At 34.7% G+C, this 23,820-nt stretch overlaps 1 protein-coding gene across 2 annotated transcripts in view; it reads left to right on the forward strand.

Annotated features, from left to right (window-relative positions):
* Positions 1-23,820, forward strand: part of GRID2 (glutamate ionotropic receptor delta type subunit 2) — a 1,621,553-nt gene that overhangs the window by 950,976 nt on the left and 646,757 nt on the right. For both annotated transcript variants that reach the window (XM_066385691.1, XM_066385692.1), the window contains 3 exons: positions 5,532-5,585; positions 14,790-14,963; positions 22,705-22,866. In XM_066385691.1, the coding sequence (XP_066241788.1) occupies positions 5,532-5,585; positions 14,790-14,963; positions 22,705-22,866 (390 nt within the window). The remainder of the gene's footprint in view (positions 1-5,531; positions 5,586-14,789; positions 14,964-22,704; positions 22,867-23,820) is intronic.

A 23,820-nucleotide genomic window follows, 5' to 3' on the forward strand; every position in this document is an offset into this window, starting at 1 on the left:
GCGGAGACAGGAAGAAAGTAGCACTTACTATTTCTCTAGTTTCTTGCTTCAGGATAACTGCTGGTGTCCTTCCCCAGACGTGCCACTCACAGGTTTCCACCTGGTGATTTGGGATGGGCAGGGAGAGGTAGCAAACATCTGATATCATTGCTGGTACAGATGCACGTAGCACTGGAACCCTTTGCATCAATGTGTAATATCAATATTTAGTGCATCCTACTACCAGAGAAATGTTAACTTAGTTAAGCCACAAGGTGGAGTGAAAAACAACATGTTGCTCTTTATAGTTTAGTCAGTGATATTGTCCTATGTGCTCAGAAGAACTGTTCCACATTTATTACCAGTGAGGTACATGCTCTGGTAGTTACTTTTCCTCAGATTGTCTTATATTTAGCACATCTAAAGATTTGAGAACAAATGATGGAAGACATGGTGATAAATCATGAGGCTTTTCTAAAGATTCAGAAGTTCTAAAGTTCCTGCCAGTGACAGATGGTCTGTCCTTACTCATCACTTGTCTTCCTGACAAGACTTGATTTCGCACCTCCCCCACTTCTGCTCATTCCCCCTAGACCTAAATAAATTATATTTCTCTTTTAGTGAACAGTTTCTCAGATAATGCATGCAACCATTAACTTTCTGTGTACAACATAGCAGTAAAAAATTTTGAGGCTTTCATATATGATGTCATACTAACACATGGATTTTAGTTGTATATGCATGTACAATTTGGTATATAATTAAAAGGATGAGGGATCTAACTTTTTAAAATTACTTTTCCAGTATAATTTGCTTCCCTACTCCAAAGAAAAATGGGCTTGTTAAAAAAAAAAATTCCTGGCCCTGGCCATTTGTCTCAACAGTGAAATGATGACCTGGAGTATGGAAGTCCCAGGTTTCATTCCCAGTTAGGGCACACAGGAGTGACCATCTGCTTCTCCATCCTTTTCATTTTCCCCTCTCTCTCCTCTCTCTGTGTCTTCCTCTCTCACAGCCATGGTTCAAACGGTTTGAGCAAGTTGGCCCCAGATGCTGAGGATGGCTCCGTGGCCTTGCCTTATGTGCTAAAATAGCTCAGTTGACAAGCATGGAGCAGTGGCCCCAGATTGGCACAGCATCCCCCTGTAAGAGCTTGCTGGGTGGATCCCAGTTAGAATGCATGTAGGAGTCTGTTAATGCCTTCCCATCTCTCAATTAAAAAAAAAAAAAGACAAAATGGCCAACAACTACATATTACATAGTTTTGAAATCATGCCTTTATAAACTCATATAGTTTAAAATTATTCTGAGTATGGTTATTAAAATTTATTAAGGTTAAAAATTTGCATAGCTGAGATTAATAAAAAAATTACATTAGATTAGAAAGACTAAATTATTGTATCAAGTAGATCCAAAATATAATAATGTCTCAACAGATCAGAGGTTTATCTCAGGGTTAATGAGATAACCTGAGTGCAATACCACATCAGGTAATGGTTAGTGATGTCTGCTGAATGACTTCGTGCTATTGTAATAAGTGATTTATTTCTTTTTATAAATTTTTTTTAATTTTTTTGAAGTGAGAAATGGGGAGGCAGAGAGGCAGGCTCCCACATGTGCTCAACCAGGATCCACCCTGCAAAGCTCACTAGCACACAATGCTCTGCCCATCTGGGGCATTGCTCCATTTCAACTCAAGGTATTCTAGTGCCTGAGGCAGAGGCCATGGAGCCATCTTCAGCACCCGGGCCAACTTTGCTCCAATGGAGCCTTGGCTTCGGGAGGGGAAGAGAGAAATAGAGAGAAAAGAGAGAGGGAAGGGTGGAGTAGCAGATGGGCACTTCTCCTGTGTGCCCTGGTCAAGAATCAAACCCAGGACATCTACATGCCAGGCCGACACTCTACCACTGAGCCAACCAGCCAGGGCAGTGATTTATTTCTTTAATGTAGTAATATGCTAATAATTTTTTCTTGTTTCAAGTTTATACTGCTAAATGTCTTATATTTTAGTACTCGTGAGTAAAACCAAAGACAGGAGTGAGAGGAGATTATTTCCCTGCTGACTCTAAGAAAAGGAAAGTTATTGAGTGAGTAGAATTAGGGCCTTAAATGAGATATTTTCCTCTCTCTCTTGTAACACAAGATTGAACCTGTGACCTATACAGGGGTCCCCAAACTATGGCCCGCGGGCCACATGTGGCCCCCTGAGGCCATTTATCCAGCCCCCACTCACTTCCAGAAGGGGCACCTCTTTTATTGGTGGTCAGTGAGAGGAGCACAGGATGCGGATGCTGTATGTGGAGTACTGTATGTGGCGGTGCCACAAAGCGTGGCATTGCTCACATACAGTACTATTTCTGGTGACGTGGGATGCATGCATCACAGCTCCAGAAGCGAATCATATGACGCACATCCGGTCTGCGGCTGCAGCACCCCACACCACCGGAAGCAGTGTGAAATAACAGCAGAAGTAGGAAGAAAGGCAAAGCACTATAACCATTACTACACAGTACAATGGCCCCCATACTCCCCCAAATGTACAACAACATAATGGCCCCTATAACCTCCCTTTGCCCAAAAGTCTCCTCCTACATTACTACACACCATGCTTCCCCTATTATAAGACCCTGTTTTATATTAATTTTACCCCCCAAAGATGGCGGCTGTCTTATTTTTAGGAGGTGTCTTATAATAGGGGAAACATGCAGCAGTGGGCTTCCCACAGAAGAGGCCCACCGCTGTGACTCTCTGAAAAATGCATTCAAGTCAAGCAGCTTGCCTAATTTCTATGTATCTCTCCCCTCTGAGACATATCCTAATCTCAGGAACCATGCACTCAAAATGGCAACCATCTTTGGCAGCACTTAGGTCTGTAAACAGACTTTTTCCAGAATGAAACATCTGAAATCTCCAACCAGATCTAGACTAACTGCTGCACACTTGCATCACTTGTTACGGCTAGCAGTGACAAATATGGAACCAGACATTGACCATCTCATTAGCCAAAAGCAGGCCCATAGTTCCCATTGAAATACTGGTCAGTTTGTTGATTTAAATTTACTTGTTCTTTATTTTAAATATTGTATTTGTTCCCATTTTGTTTTGTTTTTTTTACTTTAAAATAAGATATGTACAGTGTGCATAGGGATTTGTTCATATTTTTTTTTATAGTCCAGCACTCCAATGGTCTGAGGGACAGTGAACTGGCCCCCTGTGTAAAAAGTTTGGGGTCAGGCCCTGGCTGATGGCTCAGTGGTAGAGTGTCAGCCTGGCGTGCAGGAGTCCCGGGTTTGATTCCCAGCCAGGGCACACAGGAGAAGCGCCCATCTACTTCTCCACCCCTCCCCCTCTCCTTCCTCTCTGTCTCTCTCTTCCCCTCTCACAGCCAAGGCTCCATTGGAGCAAAGTTGGCCCAGGCGCTGAGGATGGCTCTATGTCTCTGCCTCAGGCACTAGAATGCCTCTGGTTGCAACAGAGCATCTGCTTTCCAGATGGGAAGAGCATCGCCCCCTGGTGGGCATGCCGGGTGGATCCTGGTCGGGCGCATGCAGGAGTCTGTCAGACTGCCTCCCCGTTTCCAACTTCAGAAAAATACCAAAAAAAAAAAAAGTTTGGGGACCCCTGGTATAGTATTTCCCGCTATTGTCTGTAAGTCCATTTAAAGACAGATAATGTGAAAGATGAGTAAGTTTTAAATTATCAATAAGTTCTCATTGTAACTCTTACCTTCTACTTATTTCATAAATTCTGTTGCACAAAACAATTTTTACTTATTAAGTTTTACAGTTAATGCAGAATTCCCATAGCATGAATTTTGCTTAATCTGGCCACATGGTACAGATGAAAACAATTTAAACTCAATTAAGTCATCTCTTCACTCTACTACTATTATTGCTTCAGAAATACTTTCAATCTATAGCTTAGCTTTCATTACTCTTTTCCCTGAATTTGCCTATTTTTCATATTTGAGTCATTTCTTCCTCATCTATAACAAATTTCTTTTCTTTTTATCCAGATAATTATTTTTCTTATATTTGAGTTTTTGACTTATATTTCTGTAAGTTCTTATGGAATTCTACTAATTTTATAACACTATTTATTGTTAGTAAATTACTGATGATTTATTTGTCACTGAGACAGTTAAAGAAAAATAATCATAAAATTAGAAATAAAGGCTGCAATTATTGGTATAAAATGATTTTTTTAGCTAAAACTAAAAGGCTTAATGGGTTATATCTGCTACATTAACTTTCACATATAAGTGGAACATGTGTGTATTTAAAAAATGATGATATAACTAAAATAGAAAATATATGATAACTTCTATGATCATATATTATTTATGCATCTCATTAATATCATTGGAACCAATATGATGTATATTAAAATCATATAAAATTTATACCAAAATTTAAAAAACAGATATTCTGCAAATAATTACGTTTTGAGACAGCATTACATCATATAAGAAATATATAAATATTTGCAGTTGTACTTCTTGTGATTGGATATTTCTTTTAGTAGATACTTCTTCAGGAGTACAAAAGACTAACCACCAAAACGCAATTCACTCTTTCTAAAAATTCCTTGCTATTTATTAGAAAGCATCTCTATTTAAAGCTCAATCTTTGGATATTATTGTGGAAAGTAATGGAATAATCTCTTACAACACGAGTCTCGTCCATTATATGCCTATGTGCCCCATTGTATGAATTACAAGAACATGTCTTAAAATGTGTATGATAAGATTGGATAGAATGGAAACTCCCATACAAAAGCTACCTTTACTTCACACACACACACACACACACACACACACACACACACACACACACACACACGGCTTACTTTTTTACCTAAAGCCAAGAATCATTTCGAATTGATTTATCCGTTAGTCACCATAATTGCTACCTATATATTGTTTACATTTCCTTCTACATACATTTTATTTTCGTTCATGTCATTAGTAATTTGAAAGCTACTGAAATTACCCACCCATTACTTAATGCTAATATAATTTTTATTGCTTTTAACTTTTAAATTCAGATAATTTAACAAATGGATCTCCTTAGATTATATGCACAATGCTATTCAGAACAAAGAACAGTATACTTTACAAGACAATAGCAAGCATATAAACAGGGAAGTGTTATAAAATAAGAATGATTGTAGAGGAATATGTACTTAGATATTTATTAGGTGAATAATAGGAAAAGCTATCAAGGTGTATTTGAAATAAGAAATCTGATTTGAACTCTACTTTCAGTTAAACAACTACACAGTGTTATATTATTTTTAGTTGAAACCTGTTTTTCTATGCTTTTGAATAATTATGTTTTCAATCTTACTTAGCAAGTCTATACTGCCTCAATACATCCAAACACAAATGCTTGAATCTGTAGCATTTGGCTAACAGTTTTCAATCTTAATTGAATAATGACCTTTCTAACATGTGATTCCTTTTTATTTTCTTTTTGCAAAGTATAGCCTTTTAACTTGGTGTACTTTTCATAATTAATACTGACTGATAGCTGGTTTGTTTTCTGTTCTAGGTTGTGGAGACTAACTTGGTTGCTTTTGACTGTCACTGGATCATTATAAATGAGGTAAAACCAACTAAACCTTATTGTCAACTCTGGGTGCTGTTTTTATATGTACAGTCACAGTATTTCCTATGGCCTTGAATTTCTAAGCAGAAACACAACATAATATAAATGTCCAGCTTACTGAGTGGATTCTGTTAAATAAAATTAGGATAAAGAATTATTTTTAATTATAAAGGGCTTTGTATGAATAAAATAAATGGAGAGTATCTTCCCCACTGAATATCTTTTAGCCTTTTCCATTTGAACACATGCCTGCTTTGGGAAAGCATCTTTATAAAAAGTACGGTTCCTCTTTGTAAGCAAAGTGAATTCCTCCCAGTGGAGTGCAGTATTCCCTTTATATTTTAATGTTGTTTCTGGAACTTTTTATATACACCCCCCATAAGTAATTCAGCATAGGAATATGAATAAACAAGAACAGATTTTTTTTCCCTTTCATAAAGTAATACAACTGTTTGGAATACAACTGTTTTAAAATCCATCAACTTGTCAAATTCCTTTTGAAAGTTTTTTGACTCTTGTAAAGGCAATACATAAGACTAAAAATACATTGCAATATGAGAGTCTTGTGAAATGCATTTTTTCCTAGCACCTGCCAGTCAGATTCCGAAAGGACAATGAGTAGATTAGTCATGGACAAATAAATGAGATCATGTGGCTTTGTCCTCAACAATACCTGACATTCAACCAAATCTATTACTTATGAATAAAATATGTATTATTTATTACTAGATACTAAATATTGAATTAAAGAACAATAAATTGTGTTTCAGGGGAAATAATAGCATTTTTGATAAGAATTCTAGTTTTGTAGTCAGCAAGATTGGATCAGTCCTGGCTCGAAAATTGGTTAGCTATATTATTTTGGATATTTAATATAATCATCCTGTTTTTTAGTTGTAAAGTAACTCTAATAACATTTACCTTACAAGTTCATTATAAAAATTGAGATTTTATCTAATAATCTCTTTTTTTTTTTTTTTTTTGAGAGTGAAAGAAAAGGACAGACAGACAGGAAGGCAGAGAGATGAGAAACATCAATTCTTCATTGCGGCACCTTAATTGTTCATTGATTGCTTTCTCATATGTGTCTTGACCGGGAGGGGCTCCAGCTGAGATAGTGACCCCTTGCTTAAGCCAGCAACCTTGGGCTTCAAGCCAGCAAGCAACCATGGGGTCATATTTATGATCCTACACTCAAGCTATTTACACTGGGCTCAAGCTGGTGAGCCTGTGCTCAAGTCAGATGAGCCTGCACTCAAGCCGGCAACCTTGGGGTTTCGAACCTGGTTCCTCTGCATCCCAAGCTGATGCTCTATCCACTGCACTTTCGCCTGGTCAGGCATATCTAATAATATTAGCACAGTACCCTGATAAATGGTACTCCAATAACGACCACAGCACATTTAAGTCAGAGATCACTATCTCACCTATTATTTCTCTGAGTATTAAATACTACTTGAGTTACTAAAGGAATGAGGTTCATGGAGAATAGAAAATTTGCCTCTTTCTACATAGAAAAATGAAAATATAAATAATTTCCACCGTGATGTTGTTATCTCTACACCATGTTTCATTGGTGGACTGTTTTTGTTTTTTTTAAAACTCAGTGGAAAAAAACAAACAAACAACTGGAAACATCTTGTAAGCCTGAGTTTGGTTGGCCAAACTTAATGATTTATTGTTATAACTTTTTTTTTAATTTTTTTAATTTTAATTTTTTTTTATTTTTCTGAAGTTGGAAATGGAGAGGCAGTCAGACAGACTCCCGCATGCGCCCGACCAGGATCTACCCGGCACGCCCACCAGGGGGCGATGCTCTGCCCATCTGGGGTATTGCTCTGTTGCAACCAGAGCCATTCTAGAGCCTGAGGCAGAGGCCACAGAGCCATCCTCAGTGCCTGGGCCAACTTTGCTCCAATGGAGCCTTGGCTATGGGAGGGGAAGAGAGAGACAGAGAGGAAGGAGAGGGGGAGGGGTGGAGAAGCAGATGGGCACTTCTCCTGTGTGCCCTAGCTGGGAATCGAACCCAGGACTCCTGCATGCCAGGCCGATGCTCTACCACTGAGCCAACCGGCCAGGGCTTGTTATAACTTTTTGTTTCAAATCAAGATCTGTCTTTTTCTGAGATCCTCACAGGTGATGTGTATGTGTGACATCTCTTGTCAATGAAGTTTTGATACACTCTGATTTTCTAATACCTCTCAATTTCCATCTAGAATAATGAAGGATCAGGATAGAGGGGAGGGAAAGAGAAACTTAAGAAACTTGCAGGATAACTTTTCAAATTAGACATTTTCACTGCTATTTTTCTGCAAGGAATTTAAGGTTTAAAGAAATTTAAGTTTGCTAAATATTATGCAACTATTAAGTGATGATAAAGATTTAAAACAGTGTTTTTTAGATTAAAGATTTGGTTGTTTTTGCTTTTTTATGTACTTATAATTCTCCTTATAGAGTATATATTTGAAATTTCTGCTACCTCAACTTTAATCTTATGGGAGCTATTTACCCTATTAGTTTTTCTTAACTTAATTATTTTCTAAATTACTATTTTTTAAAATGGAGAATCTTAATTCCTTGTTTTTGTCTTACACCCACCTTCTGTTGGGGAACAGATCACATTGATATCCCAATGTAAAACACATTGGAGTCATTTCACTTGTTCATATCAATAGTGTTGGCTAAGGAAAAAAAGTGATTTATTGCCTCCTTAGAGACATAGATTAATCAAACTAGTTAATACTTATAATCATTAAATGGAAATACTCATTTTCTTCTATTCTTTGATAAGGTCAAAGAATGGGTTCACTGAATTAATTAAATTTTTATATCCAATAGAACTTGTAAAACTATCTGAATCTTAAAAGCATAAACCCCGTAAATCTCTCCAGAACACCAGTGGTCATATATTTACTGCTTGTGCATCAATTTGTATGGCAGAAGAAATCACTCCTTCATGTTATATAAATGAGGTCTGACTGAGTAGACAGACATGCATTTTATTGATGGTGAATATCATGGAAAGAATAATAACAGTTTATATTTTAGTATATCTTTCATAAACATTATGGTTTATTTTGTAGAAGTAATCATTGAATTTTATGACAAAATCTTAGAAGAGCCAATGCTGTCTTTAGATGAATGTTCAATAGTTTGAACCACTATTTTACAAATAAAACATCCATACAAACAAATCATCTACCAGCAAATAACTCAACAAATGTTAGAAATCTAGAAGACAGAATAGAAGACCTCAATGATTTTTCTGCTCCTTTACACTTGGGTTTTCTACTGTTGTAACTAAAACTACCATTTACCATTACTGTACTTCTTAATCTCTTCTTTACCCACAGCCTTTTAACTAGTCCTTGAGTAGAGGTGTCATTATTTTAGACAAGCCAATACCACCCAGTTTTTGAAAAACCCAATGTTCACAGCCCACAGTGTATTTATTGGTTATTACTTTTGTCTATATTAGGTTCAAACCTAATATAGACAAAACAGTGTATTTTCTGTTTCCATCACCTCCTCCCACTTGTCATTATATCCGCAGTCAGCACTTTTACTTCCATGTGATTTCATTCAGCCACCTCATTCTCTTTGAAATATGCTCAGAAAATTGACTCTCATTACCTTTACTTCACTTACAGCCTTGTGTATACAAATAATGGGTGAATCATAATTTACAGTAGTGCCCATAAAAGAAGTAACATGGATTTTTCAAATTTTGTAGGAAGCTAATAAACTCTAGAAGTAAAAACAACAATAAACCCTAACAACATGCAAACACCCATTTTAATTGAACATGGAAAACATGAATCTGTCTAGATTGGTTTGTGTAGCTACTATTTTATTGCTGATTTAAAAATGGGTTGAAAATAATTCATTTAATGTGATTGCATCAATACTTTTTTATAGAGAGACTATAAATCAAAGTTGTTGTACATTACGATATAAATTGATGTAGAAAGTTGAAAACAATATATATATTTTTTCATTTGCATTACCTGTCCTATCCTAGTGAGACACTGTGCTAGCTCTTACGATGTAATCAATCATATGTTAGTAGTTGATAATGGTATTTATCTTTTCCCTACAATCGGTGGATGAAGCTCAGAATAGCCTTTTCATGAAAGTATTATCACACCTTCAGGGTCCCGGAGCACATGCCCTAGCTCTTTATTTATGCTTTACAAAAGTTAGAAATTCAGACAGGAAGATACACACTTTTTAGAGCTACAATAAGTGTAATGTTATGTGCAGTTTCTATTTCCTGATAATACTGCACCTGATCTTTGGTGCCCAGATGTCTTATTTAAATAGTTTAAGTCATTATTCTCTGTTAATCACTGCTGAGTTCTGCAATTAAGGAGAAGTCATTGTTGTTGTTGAGATTTAAAAAGCTTGTATGGGTAATGGATGCTTTTCATTTTTTCTAGTTTAGTGATTAATTGAACTGCTCACTACTAATCTGTCAAGCAGAGAGTTTCCATTCTGCTCCTCTTCCTGCTGGTATACAGCCCACAGCTGGTTTTATTCCACACTTGCACATAATGTTGGTATAATTATGTTGGTATTAATGTTAAATTTTATAGAAGCATCAAAGAATCATCTTTGCTAAGGCATGAAGAATATAAACATATTAACAAAAACAACTACAAAAAAACATAATCTTTTCAAACTACACCATGTAGTAATACACTGCTTAATATCATTCTTAAAATCTGCTTTATTCAGAATTGTTAAAGTTATTATAGCATCCCAGTGTTTCAGATATCTATCTTCAGAAGATATGATAGTTTTGTGAAAACTTGCCATTGATTCATTCATTAGGTATTTTCTTGAGTTTCTACTATAAGCCAGGAACTTTGTTAGATGAAAAGAAGTAAAAGCATTGGGAAAGGAGGAGGGATTCCTCCTCTGAAATCGTTTATAGGTTCTCATCCAATCTACTGGATTTTGAGAGTCTTTTCTTCCCTGCAATTATATTATTTTTTTCAAATTGAATTTTATTGGAGTGACACTGGGTAACATAATTATACAGTTTTCATGTGCCCAGTTCTGCAACCCATCTCTGTACACAATATTGTGTGTTCACTCCCCCCAAGTCAGATCTTCATACCTTTATCCCTCCACCTCCCACACCAAACATCCCTACACCCGACAGCTGTCAGCCTGCTCTATCTATGTCTTCTATTTCACTTATTAGTGCATTTTCTTCACTAGATTCCACATGAGTAAAATCATATAGTACTTACTTGTCTTTCTCTGATTGATTTATTTCACTTAGCATAATGATCTCCATAGCCATCCATACTGCACAAAAAAAAAAAATATTTCCTTCTCAATTGTGGTCATGTAGTGTTCCATTGTGTAAATGTACCACAGCTTTTTTATTCACTCATCTTCTGATGGGCACTTGGGCTGCTTCCAGATCTTGGTTATTGGAAATAACGCTTCAATGAATGTAGAGGTGCATGTATTTTTTCAAATTAGTGTTCCAGAATTTTTAGGTATACTCTCAGGAGTGGGATCGCTGGGTCAAAAAGAAGTTCCATTTTTAATTTTTTGAGAAAACTCCAATACTGCTTTTGACAGTAGCTGTACCAATCTGCATTCCCATCAACAGTGCACGAGAATTCTGTTTTCTCCATATATTCGCTAACACTTGCTCTTTGTTAATTTATTGATAATAACTATACTGACAGGTGTGAGGTGATATCTCATCATGGTTTTACTTTGCAAATCTGATGATTAGTGACATTGAGATTTTTTTCATATGTCTGTTGGCCATCTCTATGTCCTCTTTAGAAAAGCACAAAACTATAAACATGCTAGAAGAAACATGGGCAGTAAAATTTTGTACATTTGTCGTAGAAATATTTTTTTAGATATATATCCTCAGCCAAAGGAAATGAAGAAAAAGATAAAGAAATGGGACTATATCCAATTAAAAAGTTTTGCTCAGCAAAGGAAACCATCAACAAAATGATATGAGAGAATATAATCACTGCTACATCTGATAAGAAATATCCAAAATTTGTAAAGAGCTTAAAAAACTCAACACCAAAAAAAATAAAAAATCCCACAAAAACAAAAACAATCCAATTAAAACATGGGCAGAGGATCAGAATGCTATTAATTTAAGCCTAAAGCTGATATCCTAAAAAGATTCAAAATTGATCTAATTTTCTTAAAAGATTTGTTCTCAGAAGTGGCTTTTTCTGGATGGAGTTGTATTGCTACCAGATATTTTAGCTTTCTGGTTTTTTCATTCCTACACTCTTCAAGGTTCACCCTACATAAACTATCGCAGCAACAGAATATTTTCTTGGATGTATTGACTTGATTCTTAATAATTTTTGATTATTCATGTATTTTGTTTTTTGGTGGAAAATAAAACTATATGCCTTGATCCTAAAGAAGTAAAAAAAGAGAAAATATAAGTATACTGAAACATATTCGTCAATTTTTATTATAATATTATGCCTCTTTCATCCAGCTTGAGTATGAGGTCGCTGGCTTGAGCATGGGATCATAGACATGACCCCATGGTTGCTGGCTTGAGCACAAGGTCGCTGGCTTGAGCAAGGGGTTACTCACTTTGCTGTAGCCTCCCGTACAAGGCACATATGAGAAAGCAGTTAATGAACAACTAAGGTGCCACAATGAAGAACTGATGCTTCTCATCCCTCTCCTTTCTTGTCTGTCTGTCCCTATCTGTCCCTCTCTATATCTCTGTCACAACACACACACACACACAAAATAGCTGCCTAATCATGTTTTTATATCACTATCAAAAATTTTTGAAATCGTGTGTTAAAAGTAAAATTGGAAGTGAATTTTTTGAGACAGACTGTCTGTTATTTTCATTCAGAATGGCAGATTTCTTCCTTCCAGAAAATTGCTTTCTTTTCCCTTCCTCAAATAATAATAGGCAAAATATATTCAATTCAAATTGGTATTTCCTCAGAATGTCTAAGCTAGTTGCTTAGAAATCTAAGAACTCCAGTTTTTGGAACCTATGAAAGGCAATCATTCTGTTTTGTGGGTTTAAAATTGCCTTCTTAAAGATTTTGATTCCTTATAGATGACTTTATCATTCCTTATAGATTCATTAAGCTATTACATACTGAAATAATATATCTTTATAGTTTTAAATTCTATCACTTGTTAATATTGATCCAAATAATTTTTGTAAGGAAATATGGACTTCTTGGATAATTAATTACTTTAGAGAATGTCTCATTTGATGACATGTTTAAATTAGTAACAAAATATTTTAAAGAAGTCTTGGAATCTCTCCGGTTCTTTATTCATCATGAGAATAACAGTACCTGATTCTCTGTTGTTCTGTTTTCATCAGAAAATAAGATAACAGATTATCTTAGTTTTTTGTTTAACATATGGTAGGCACTAATAAATGTAAGTTTTTATTCTAATTTGCTGAATTGAAGTTTATCGTGGTCAGGTAAACATAATGCTGTTTGATAAAATGTTGATAAAACTTAGTATTGCTAAAGAAAAAAAAGCACAATTCAGTTAATATTATGAGAAAGTGGTAAAAGTTTTACTGCCTTTTAAATGAAAATACCTGTGTAATATGGAATTTTAATTATGAAAGTGTAAAGACACTGCATAGCAATATTAATTAATTTTAAGAGATTTCTTTTTAAGGTTAAGGCTAAAAGTGATGTTGAAAGAAAATTTTTAATTCTGCTATGTGAGTGGGTGACAGAAAAATAAAACATGACCTGCTTTTTGCCAGACAGAGTTTTTGGTAGCCTGTGAAATGACAGAGACTAAAAGAAAAACATGGCATTTTAAATGGAAAAAACAACAACATTTTTTATGGTACATTAAGGATTATTGAACCAAAAATCCACGATAATTATACTGGATACAGCTGAGGGAAGGTGTTATTTTTGAAAATCTGTATTTTATAAAATCATAAATAAAGGATGAGTTTTAAAGCTAATATATGCTACATAGAAGAATAACATGTGATTAGTCCAGTAAAGAAGAAAATTTACATTTGTAAATAGGCATTTTGTCTTTTATTATTCTATAATAATTTGTTGAACCCAGCTGATAAATGCTCACTGCATTCTAAAATTTATCTCATGTCAAATCTTTTATTTCTGTTGTTATAAGAATCTACTATAACTAATAATATGTTCATTACAAACTTGGATGATTTAAAAGGTTCCAATGGACACTATGTAGCACAAACTGCTTTAGTAAAGACTGCCATAAACTCAAATTTGTTCTGATCACATTAATTTTAATTCAAATTAGAACAGATATATGTTATAAAAACATTTCATTTTTACATCCACAATTGAGCTAAATTCTAAAATGTAAAACTGCTGTTGGGAGGCAGGGGAGAAGGAAGTATAAAATACACTTCTTTAAGTTCAGCAAACACTCATATGCAAAATAACATTAATTTTGGATAAACAGCAATAGATTTCTTCATTCACTCATCCTGGTTCACATTGTATTAATCAACAGACCTTTAAAATTTTATATTAAGACCACAATGACATGCTAATTTGTTTATTCAACATTTGATGAGCACTTTGTCTAATCTGTTTTTAACCAAGAGAAATGTATGGGCTAACACTGATAGTTCTAAGAAACAATTGGGAAAAATCTTTAAAAATAATATTTTCTCTTGTTCACTCTACTTGCCTAATTTAAGAGTCCTTTTTATTTTTCATTGTTGTATTACTCTCACATTGAAACTGTCTTCCTAGGTACTGAAATTACTTTGAAATCCATTAATAAATAATGAATTATAATAGCAACTGATTTTGTGACTCTTGCTATATAAACAATACATATTTTTCTAAAGTGTTCAATGTAATAAGTAATACTTTAAATATATAATTTATTAATAACAAGTATATTTATTAAATATACTTTATTATTATTAATAAAGTATTTTTAAGTCAGTTGCTCCACTTGGAATTATTTAGGCATTAATGTATATAATATATAATTTAAGCATATACAACTAATAAAAATAAATCGATCATTTTAATGAATACATATGTTGTTTTCTTTCGAATGACGGCTAAGCATTAAGCAAATGTATTACAGTAACAATCCCTTAGCATTTCCAGATAATAACTTAAAAGATTTTGTTTCTGTTGCTGTATTAAAGCATTTCTAATTTTGCCATTTCTTATCTTATAGGAAATAAATGATATGGATGTACAGGAACTTGTGAGAAGGTCAATTGGAAGGCTAACCATCATTCGGCAGACATTCCCTGTTCCCCAGAATATAAGTCAGCGATGTTTCCGTGGCAACCATCGAATATCTTCAACATTGTGTGATCCGAAGGACCCGTTTGCGCAGAATATGGAGGTATATTCTAAGAGTCAGAGTATTTTTTTCCAATGGTGCTTTATTTGACAATTGTAGAGCAAGGTTTCTGAGTTGTATTGGATTTAGAACTATGCAGCGTTGCAATTTCTGAACCATTACCTTTCTCTCACAATTTATGAAGTTGAAGTATCTTAGGAAGGACACTAAGACCCTGTGTTTTTCATCATTTTAACATTATTTTAGCAAAATAGCTACTTGTTTAATAATAATAAGTAAAGGTTGTTTCCTTCTCAGCAAGCAGGTAGACGCATAACATTTCTCATGGTAGAATCTGAGATTGACACTCCTTAATGTCAAACTCCAAATTATTAAGGTAATAAATTTGCTTTTCATTTTTTTGGCATAACAAGGACATAGACTTTTTTTAAGATTAATGTTCAGTTTGAAGTACTTCATAAATATTTTTTTTAGAAATGTGAAAAAATATTATATTATTATATAGCTATACTTAACTTAAATGGAATATAGCTATAATCTTTGGTATCCAAAATTGCAACAAAGAATTTGAAATAAATTTCTGAGTAGCAAAATAGATAACATCAAGTCCTTGTAGCTTACTTACAAAAATGCCCTTTAAGAACTCACCCAAAACCTATTTCTTTTTCTTAAGGAAAATCCTATCAGATATTTTTGTTTTATTTTTCTTTGCAAAAGAGATCTAGTATGTCAATTTGGAAGTTGTGTTACAAAACGAAGGCACATGGACAACAGTAGGGAACTATAAGGAGCACTTTTTAGCAAAGCAAGAAACAGGAAAAGAAATCAATCTGATAATCTAAATCAAGTATCTTATCAGCAAAGGACTTTCCTTGTAAAAACTCTGTGTCATAAAACAGTTCTTTATGGTATCACTATAGTATACTGCCAGGATATTGGTTAGTATTTAAACACGAACTCTGAGATATAAACAAATGTTAAAGTCATGGTCACCCTGGCTGGATGGCTTGGTTGGTTAGAGCTTTGTCCCAGTACACAAAGTTGCCAGTTTGATCCTCAGTCAGGGACATACAGAAACGGATTGATGTTTCTGTCTGTCTCTCTTCCTCTCTCTCTAAAATCAATTAAAAAAATAAATAAATAATATCATGGTTAATTTCAGAAGTCAGAAAAATATATATTTCAGAAAACTATTCCTTCAAAATGTTTACTATTGATGATGTTTTAGTACTCAGAGATGTTCTGTTGGAAGATTTTGGAAATATGACCCTCGTATATATAGTTCATCCCCAAAATGAGATAAATATCAGTTAATTTGGAAAAACCACTTCTTTTGAGTGATAAATCCACAGTCTCCCTATTTTGAGATAAGTTTGGATTTTTTTTATGTTACTACGTATCCAACTATTTCTTCATACTTATTACCATTATACTGAACAGTGTGTATTTACCAGGTAACTGACTTAGGGATCATTTCCCATAAAACTTTCTGTTTCCTACTGATTTTAAGTTCTTTTAGAATGGGTTTTCTCTAGGACCTGGTATCATAAAATCCCATAGAGTACTAGTATATCTTTATTTCCCCCATCATACCTATCACAGTACTTTGCACCTTTGTATTTGTTGATTTCAATGTAGGAGAAGGCAATGATCAAAATAAGTCACCTTGAAACCTTAACAAGACCTGTTTACATTTTAATGCCAATCTTATTAATAATGTGATTATAATGAACCAGCTTTCCATGTTAACTGGTCATGAGTGTAACTGATGTGGATATGATAGAGTTTTAAATGTAGAAAAACATGAAAGAATTTTAATTCGGAATCTTAATATATTGAAGATTGTTTCTGTGAAAAGAAGTAGAGGAAGTATACAAATTATTAAAGCAGAAAGTGACTACAGTATTTTAAAGCACATTTGCCTAACAGCATAGTCCTTCTGATTCAATTGATTTCTTGAAATCAAGGAAACAAATATTTTATTTATCTTTTAGTTTCTCCAACTTACCTCATAAATTGAGGATATAGACAATAGTACCACTCCTTTACTCCCACTATTTCATCTGACTACCCTCAGTAACACAGTTGGAAGAAAACAAGACAATTACTTTTTCTTTGAGGATTTATTACATATTAACTTCCCTTTTATACATAATAGAATTTGAGTGTTTAATATATAAGAGGGAATCTGAAAGAAACTTTGATATGTAAAGATTTATATAATTAAAAAATCTAAACGCTTAACATTTAGATTTGAAATGTTCCACTAAAAGCAGAACATTTGGTATACAAATTTGCCTTGATAAAAATGTTACCTGCCCTGGCCCGTTGGCTCAGCAGTAGAGCATCAGCCCAGCATGTGGAAGTCCCAGGTTCAATTCCTGGTTAGGGCACACAGGAGAAGCATCCATCTGCTTCTCCACCTTTCCCCCTCTCCTCCCTCTTTATTTTTCTCTTCCCCTCCTGCAGCCAAGGCTCCATTGGAGCAAAGTTGGCCTGGGCACTGAGGATGGCTCCATGACCTCTGCTTCAGGGACTATAATGGCTCTGGTGGCAATGGAGCAACATCCCCAATGGGCAGAGCATCGCCTTCCGGTGGGCATGCCTGGCGGATCCTGGTGGGGTACATGTGAGAGTCTGTCTCACTGCCTCCCCACTTCTAATTTTGAAAAATACAAAAAAAAAAGTTATCTCATAAAGTTGAAACAACAAGAAAAATACTGAAAATTTGGGAGTAAGTGGTTTTGAAAAGTTAAAGCTCTCATCTTGGAATCTATCAATAAAAACAATGCAGGTAAATATGATCATAGACACTTTTATCAGCCAGGTACAGTTAAGAATAGCTCAGAAAAAATAAATATTTGAAAATATGACTCAAGTGAGCTCTAAAACTAAAAACCCAACATAAAAATCACAATAATCAATACAACAGAGGAGAAGAGGGTACAATGAGCCTGTGTAGAAATCCCTGGGCTATTGTATATTTTAATATACTTAATGTACAGACAAAGAGAAATAAGATTTAGAAAGAACAAAAAGCAAGTTTCCCAAATCTTTTAATTAATGCCAGAAAGAATAAAATCAAGGATCAACTGAAGTTGCAAAAGAAATGTTAAAGAAAACTTTTACTTAGAAACAGAGTTTTTAACAATATGAATAAAAATGAAGTAAGCTTACTGCTTGGTAAAACTAATGTTAGCTTGCCTGCTAATGGAGAGAAAACAAAAATGTTTAAGTCTTTCCGCTTCTGTTTTCACCATTTAAGAAAAAATGTCTTCAAAGTGAAGAGGTTAAAATACAAGTTTTTAAACAAAATAACCACTGTTTTTGAAAAAATAAAAAGGTTTGGAGATGGTAAGAGTGTGCCGTACTGCTCTAAAATAATTACATTCATGGTTCAGGAACTTTAATAAGACAATAGGGGGACCTGGCTGGTTGGCTCAGTGGTACAGTGTTGGCCTGGTGTGTGGATGTCCGTGGTTTGATTCCTGATCAGGGCACACAGGAGAAGCGACCATCTGCTTTTCTTTCCCTCCCTTACCCCCTTCTCTCTTTCTCTCTCTTCCCCTCCTGCAGCCATGGTTCTAGTGAGTTGGCTGCAGGTGCTGAGGATGGCTCCATGGAGCCTCGGGCTTGCTGGGTGGATCTGAGTCAGGCGCATGCAGGTGTCTGTCTCTCTGTCTCCCCTCCTCTCATTTAAAAAGAAAAAAACATAAGACAATAGAACTTCCTAAACAACAAGCACTGCCAAACTAAATTCTATTTAATGTTTTTTAGGTTGTGATAATATCATAAATCTACTTACTTTATATTGATTTTTATATAGTATTTGATAAATTTTCTTATGAAATTCTGATAGGAAGACATTAATAAGTCTAGATAGAGTGATATGAGTCAAACATTTTAAACAAAGGACTCCTAAGAGCAGAAAATAGTAAACAATAAGGCCTCAGATTTTTTTTTTAAGTTTACAATATGTTAAGGTCTCATTATTATCTTTAAAAATTATGACACGAATTTATTTCAAATAATTTGTCAGCTAAATTACTGAGTTTTCTTGTTCCAAATTTTCAAGCAAAATTGATATGACTTTGACATGGCTCAGATATGTTCTGTAGCTTTGAATGCTTTCTGTTTTTTACAATTTACCAGCAGGGATTTTATTATCCTCAGTTTGAGAAGTGTGAAAATAAAGGACTATTCAAACCACACTGATAAATATTCTACTCTTGAAATTTAATGAACTCTCTATGGTCATCCAGAAGATTCTATTCTTGTGCCTAATGTTTTTAAAATGTTTATCACTACATTAATGAAAATGAATAAAATATACTCATCAAACTTGTAAATGACATAAAGGTAGGATGGAAAGCTTATGTTGTATTATATAACCAAGATCCCAGTTGTTTATATTTACTGCAATAAGCCTAAAATTTGAAATTTCACAGAGATAAGGTATAGGTTCAAAATTAATTACAGGAAGTCTAGATGGATGAGACCTGGTTTGACAGCTGTTTAAGGCTGTTAAGATGAAGTTAGATTTGGTATGAGCATAGCCCAAGTCATACTTGCTCTAAACCTTTCTAATGTAATCTTAGTCTCTATGTCTGTCAGAAGCATTATTCTAAGATAAAGAGCGACAGTTTATCTTTTCCCTAGTCAGATCATATTTTCAATGATGTATCAATTCTGAGTATTAAACTTTGAACAGAAACATAAGAGGAGAACAGAGGAAGAGAGCTTAGATGATGAACAGCCTAGAAATTATAACAGATGATGAACAACTTAAGGAACGAGTATGCTTCAGAGCACCTAATAGATGGTGTCAAATACTATAAGGTTGTCATATAGAGGAAATAGGTGCCGGCAGTTTGGAGAGGTCAGAAAACAAGTGTAGCCATGCAGCCCCATGTTTATTGCAGCATTGTTCACAGTGGCTAGGACATGGAAACAACCAAAAAGCCCATCAATAGATGACTGGATAAAGATGTGGCACATATACACTATGGAATACTACTCAGCCATAAGAAATGATGACATCGGAACATTTACAGCAAAATGGTGGGATCTTGATAACATGATACAAAGCGAAATAAGTAAATCAGAAAAAACCAGGAACTGTATTATTCCATACGTAGGTGGGACATAATAGTGAAACTAAGAGACATTGATAAGAGTGTGGTGGTTACGGGGGGGAGGGGGGAATGGGAGAGGGAAAGGGGGTGGGGAGGGGCACAAAGAAAACAAGATAGAAGGTGACAGAGGACAATCTGACTTTGGGTGGTGGGTATGCAACATAATTGAACGACAAGATAACCTGGACTTGTTATCTTTGAATATATGTATCCTGATTTATTGATGTCACCCCATGAAAAAAATAAAATTATTAAAAAAAAAAAAAAGAAAAAAAAAAGAAAACAAGTGTAGCGACAGTAAGGTGGAGAGAAATGATTGATCAAATGGTGGGATACTTGTGTTTAAGGTATTAGAAGAAGTGTGTGTTTGTGTCCAGTGAATAGTTACTTATGTTGATTGTAACCAGAATAAAAGTAAAGATTATCTGTTTAAAAATCAAAATGATCATTTTAATGCTGGGAGGTAGTTTGGCATCATTGTGAAAGAGGAAGCCAAAGACCTTAGGAATAAAGAGTGAACAGGAGGTCAGCAGGTGACAGCAGAAAGGGGCTACAAAGTGTGACATAGGAAAGCATGAATCTCAAAAGAGAATAGGCACCTGCCTGAGAAAGAAAGGGTAGGGTAATTAAATGGTCGAGAATGTCATCACCCCCTTTTAGTCCTGCAGTTTGGAATGTGAGCAAAGAGGAGAGATGGTCATTTGATAATATCTGTCACATATTGAATATGAAACACTCACCTTTAACACTTGAATGGATGCTCAAAATATAGTACATGCACAAGAGGTTGTGCGCAGACATGTCAGGTATGAAAACCTGGCTTGTCAAGTTTCTCACTTCTTGACTTCTGTCAAACCTACCTGATGGGAAACTTGACGTTCTTTTTTTTCTCAGATCTTTTTAATACCTATTTATCAAAAACAAATTATGTACTAACCTCTAGGCTAAGTCAAGGGTAAGTAAAGAATAAGGAAAACAGAAGTACAAAGGAGAACAATATATACAATATGGAGCCCCTCTCCAGAAGGAACTTATATTCTGGTGGGAAAGGCAGGTTTTAAAAGAATCTTAGCATTATGGTATGTTTCAATAGAGGTGTGTGCTGAGTGTTATGGGAGGTATTAGCCCTGGACTGGGGAGTGTCTGAAGAGTTTTTAGGGTTAGATTCACCTAGCTTGATACGTAGGAATAGAGTAGTGGAGGAAATCAATTAACTGGAGAAAGATAAAGAGACATCAAGAATGCTTTCACAACAATTTCATATACACACTTAAAGCAATCAGTTAGCAGTGTTTCCCAACCTTTTTTGTGCCACGCCCCACCTTAACCTTTCTAAAATTTTTATGTCCCCCCCTATGTAACATACATAATTTTTAACATTAAAAAATTGATTTGTTCACTTAATAAACATAAATGATAGGTTCTAGGAAGAAATCACTATGAAATTGTTAACAAAACACAGTAAGTAAAATTTAAAAACATATAATGAAAAACAGAAATTTAAATTCCAAATAATTTTAATAGAGATTTTTCTATATTGATTTATTATTTTAATTTAGTGTGATCCTTGCACTTGATGCTTGCTGCACAGAGATTTTATCTTAGGTTCCAATTTGGTTAGTTGTAGTCTCAAGTCTCCACGTTGTGTTATATCCAGCCGATTTCTTTTTTTTACCAGTAAATCATTTACAGCACTAAATCCACATTCAGTTAAAAATGAAGATGGAAATGGTAGCAATAGTTTTCTTGCACATTTGGTTGAATTTGGGTATTTGATTTCTGTTTCCTCACAAAGCCATGCCATCGCTCCTTTGATATTAAATAAAGCTTTAACTGACTCATCATTTTGCAATTCTGCGAGTTCTTCTTGATACTGCATATTTGATATATCAGACAAATCCACTAACATTGGCTGCATCATCCATGTTGGGAAATCAATTTGTTTTAAATCAGAAAATCTTTCTTTTAAATCAGCCGATAGAATATTCAAATGATTGACAATAACAAGTAAAGCGGTATCAGTTACTTCACATTTTTGGAGCCAATGAAACTGTTGTAATTTTGTATAGGTATACCTGATTAAGGTAATGGTTATGAATGGTGCTGGTTCCTCACATTTTTTTGTTTCTGAACCCCATAGCCACAAATGTTCACACAGATGGCTGCTTTCATGTTTTCATACTTATGACACTCATCCTATACATAAGATCAAGCTGATATTTCTTCATCTGAACAACCAGAAAGCAAAATCTTGACATATTCAGAAGATGTATTTTCAGTTTGTCCTTCCAATCTTAAGCCCTTCCTTAGATCTTTACCTCCTCAGAAAGAAATAAGGGACAGTGATTTTCTAAGGTCTGACACTAACAGCTTTGCCTCTGTCGAAACTTCTCTTTTTTATCTTCGCTTTCACACCTAAATAAGCTGAAAAAGCAATTGAAGCATACAATCAGACAAGAATTCATCCTCAATGGCAAAATTGCTGGAGAACCGAAAAAAAAATTAAAAAAAAGGTTTTCTGCTTAATAAATAATCCAGCAAATGGGCCATTTATGACATGAATGGAAGCAGCTGAGTTGATGATTTTCTCCATAGTCTCGATGATTGGCGTTAGTGATTCTAATGATTACTGTGCAATGTCTTTTCAGATTTCGAACCTTTACATATATGACACAGTGCTTCTGCTTGCTAATGCTTTTCATAAGAAGCTGGAGGACCGGAAGTGGCATAGCATGGCAAGTCTGTCCTGTATCAGGAAGAACTCCAAGCCCTGGCAGGGAGGGCGTTCCATGCTGGAGACCATCAAGAAGGTAACTTCTAACTAACATTTTACTCCTCCTAAGTTTTTATAAAGAAGATACAATAGAACATTTTTTGACGAGGCATCTTTTAGAAGGATTTGCCCCCTAAGATACTTCCAATTCAAAGCACAAAACAGTGTAATGGAGAAATGAAGTCTTAAAAATAAAAGGTCAGAAAATCCACACATACACCAAACAGGGAGTCCTTTTCTATTTGTAAGGGAATTTTGCACAAGTAAAACCTTAGTGGTTGAAATATTTTAAATTGCTTTGGTTATGTCATTAGACTTAGAGATGCTTAAATTAATTTGGTGCCTGTCACAAAGTACCAAAAGTTTTGTTTTGTTTTCTTTACACTGCTCCATCAGCTGAAAAAACTGAGCACTAGAGTTAGCTGTTTTTTTATTCCTTTAGATGATATTAGATGTGATGATCTTTAAATTATGCTATAATAAAGGTCTAATTTATAAACAGTTACTATGTATATTTCACAGCATCTGTGAAGTATTTGGCACTTGGTGGCCTTATTCTTCTTCACTCTCAGTATGCTGTTTAGCCTGGCTGTGACCTGCTTGGGCTTAGCTACCTGCTCCATTCCCAGGAGGCAGTTTATGCTGTTCAGCTTCTCTCAGTGGTGTAAGAATTCTGCAGTTTATTAGCCTCTTTGTCATGTCATCCTTACTGGCATTTTCCATTTGTCTCACACAGCTTCTTGTATTTAAAATGAAATGATTAATAAAACAAATTTCTCCTGTACCACAAAAGTGCCAGCCATTTGGAGACACACGTTCTTTATTTTACCTATCCTTCTTCTTTCTGCATGTGTTTGCTTTCTCTCCTGAAACAAAAAGAGAAATAGCTAGTCAAATGAAACATGAATGTATTTAGAAAATCCAGAGAAATATATAAAAATTTAGCAGTAGAAGTAAATTAGAAGTACAAAACCAGAAAGTGGAGGAGTTA

Source organism: Saccopteryx leptura, chromosome 5, assembly GCF_036850995.1.
Source record: "Saccopteryx leptura isolate mSacLep1 chromosome 5, mSacLep1_pri_phased_curated, whole genome shotgun sequence".
Taxonomy (NCBI): domain Eukaryota; kingdom Metazoa; phylum Chordata; class Mammalia; order Chiroptera; family Emballonuridae; genus Saccopteryx; species Saccopteryx leptura.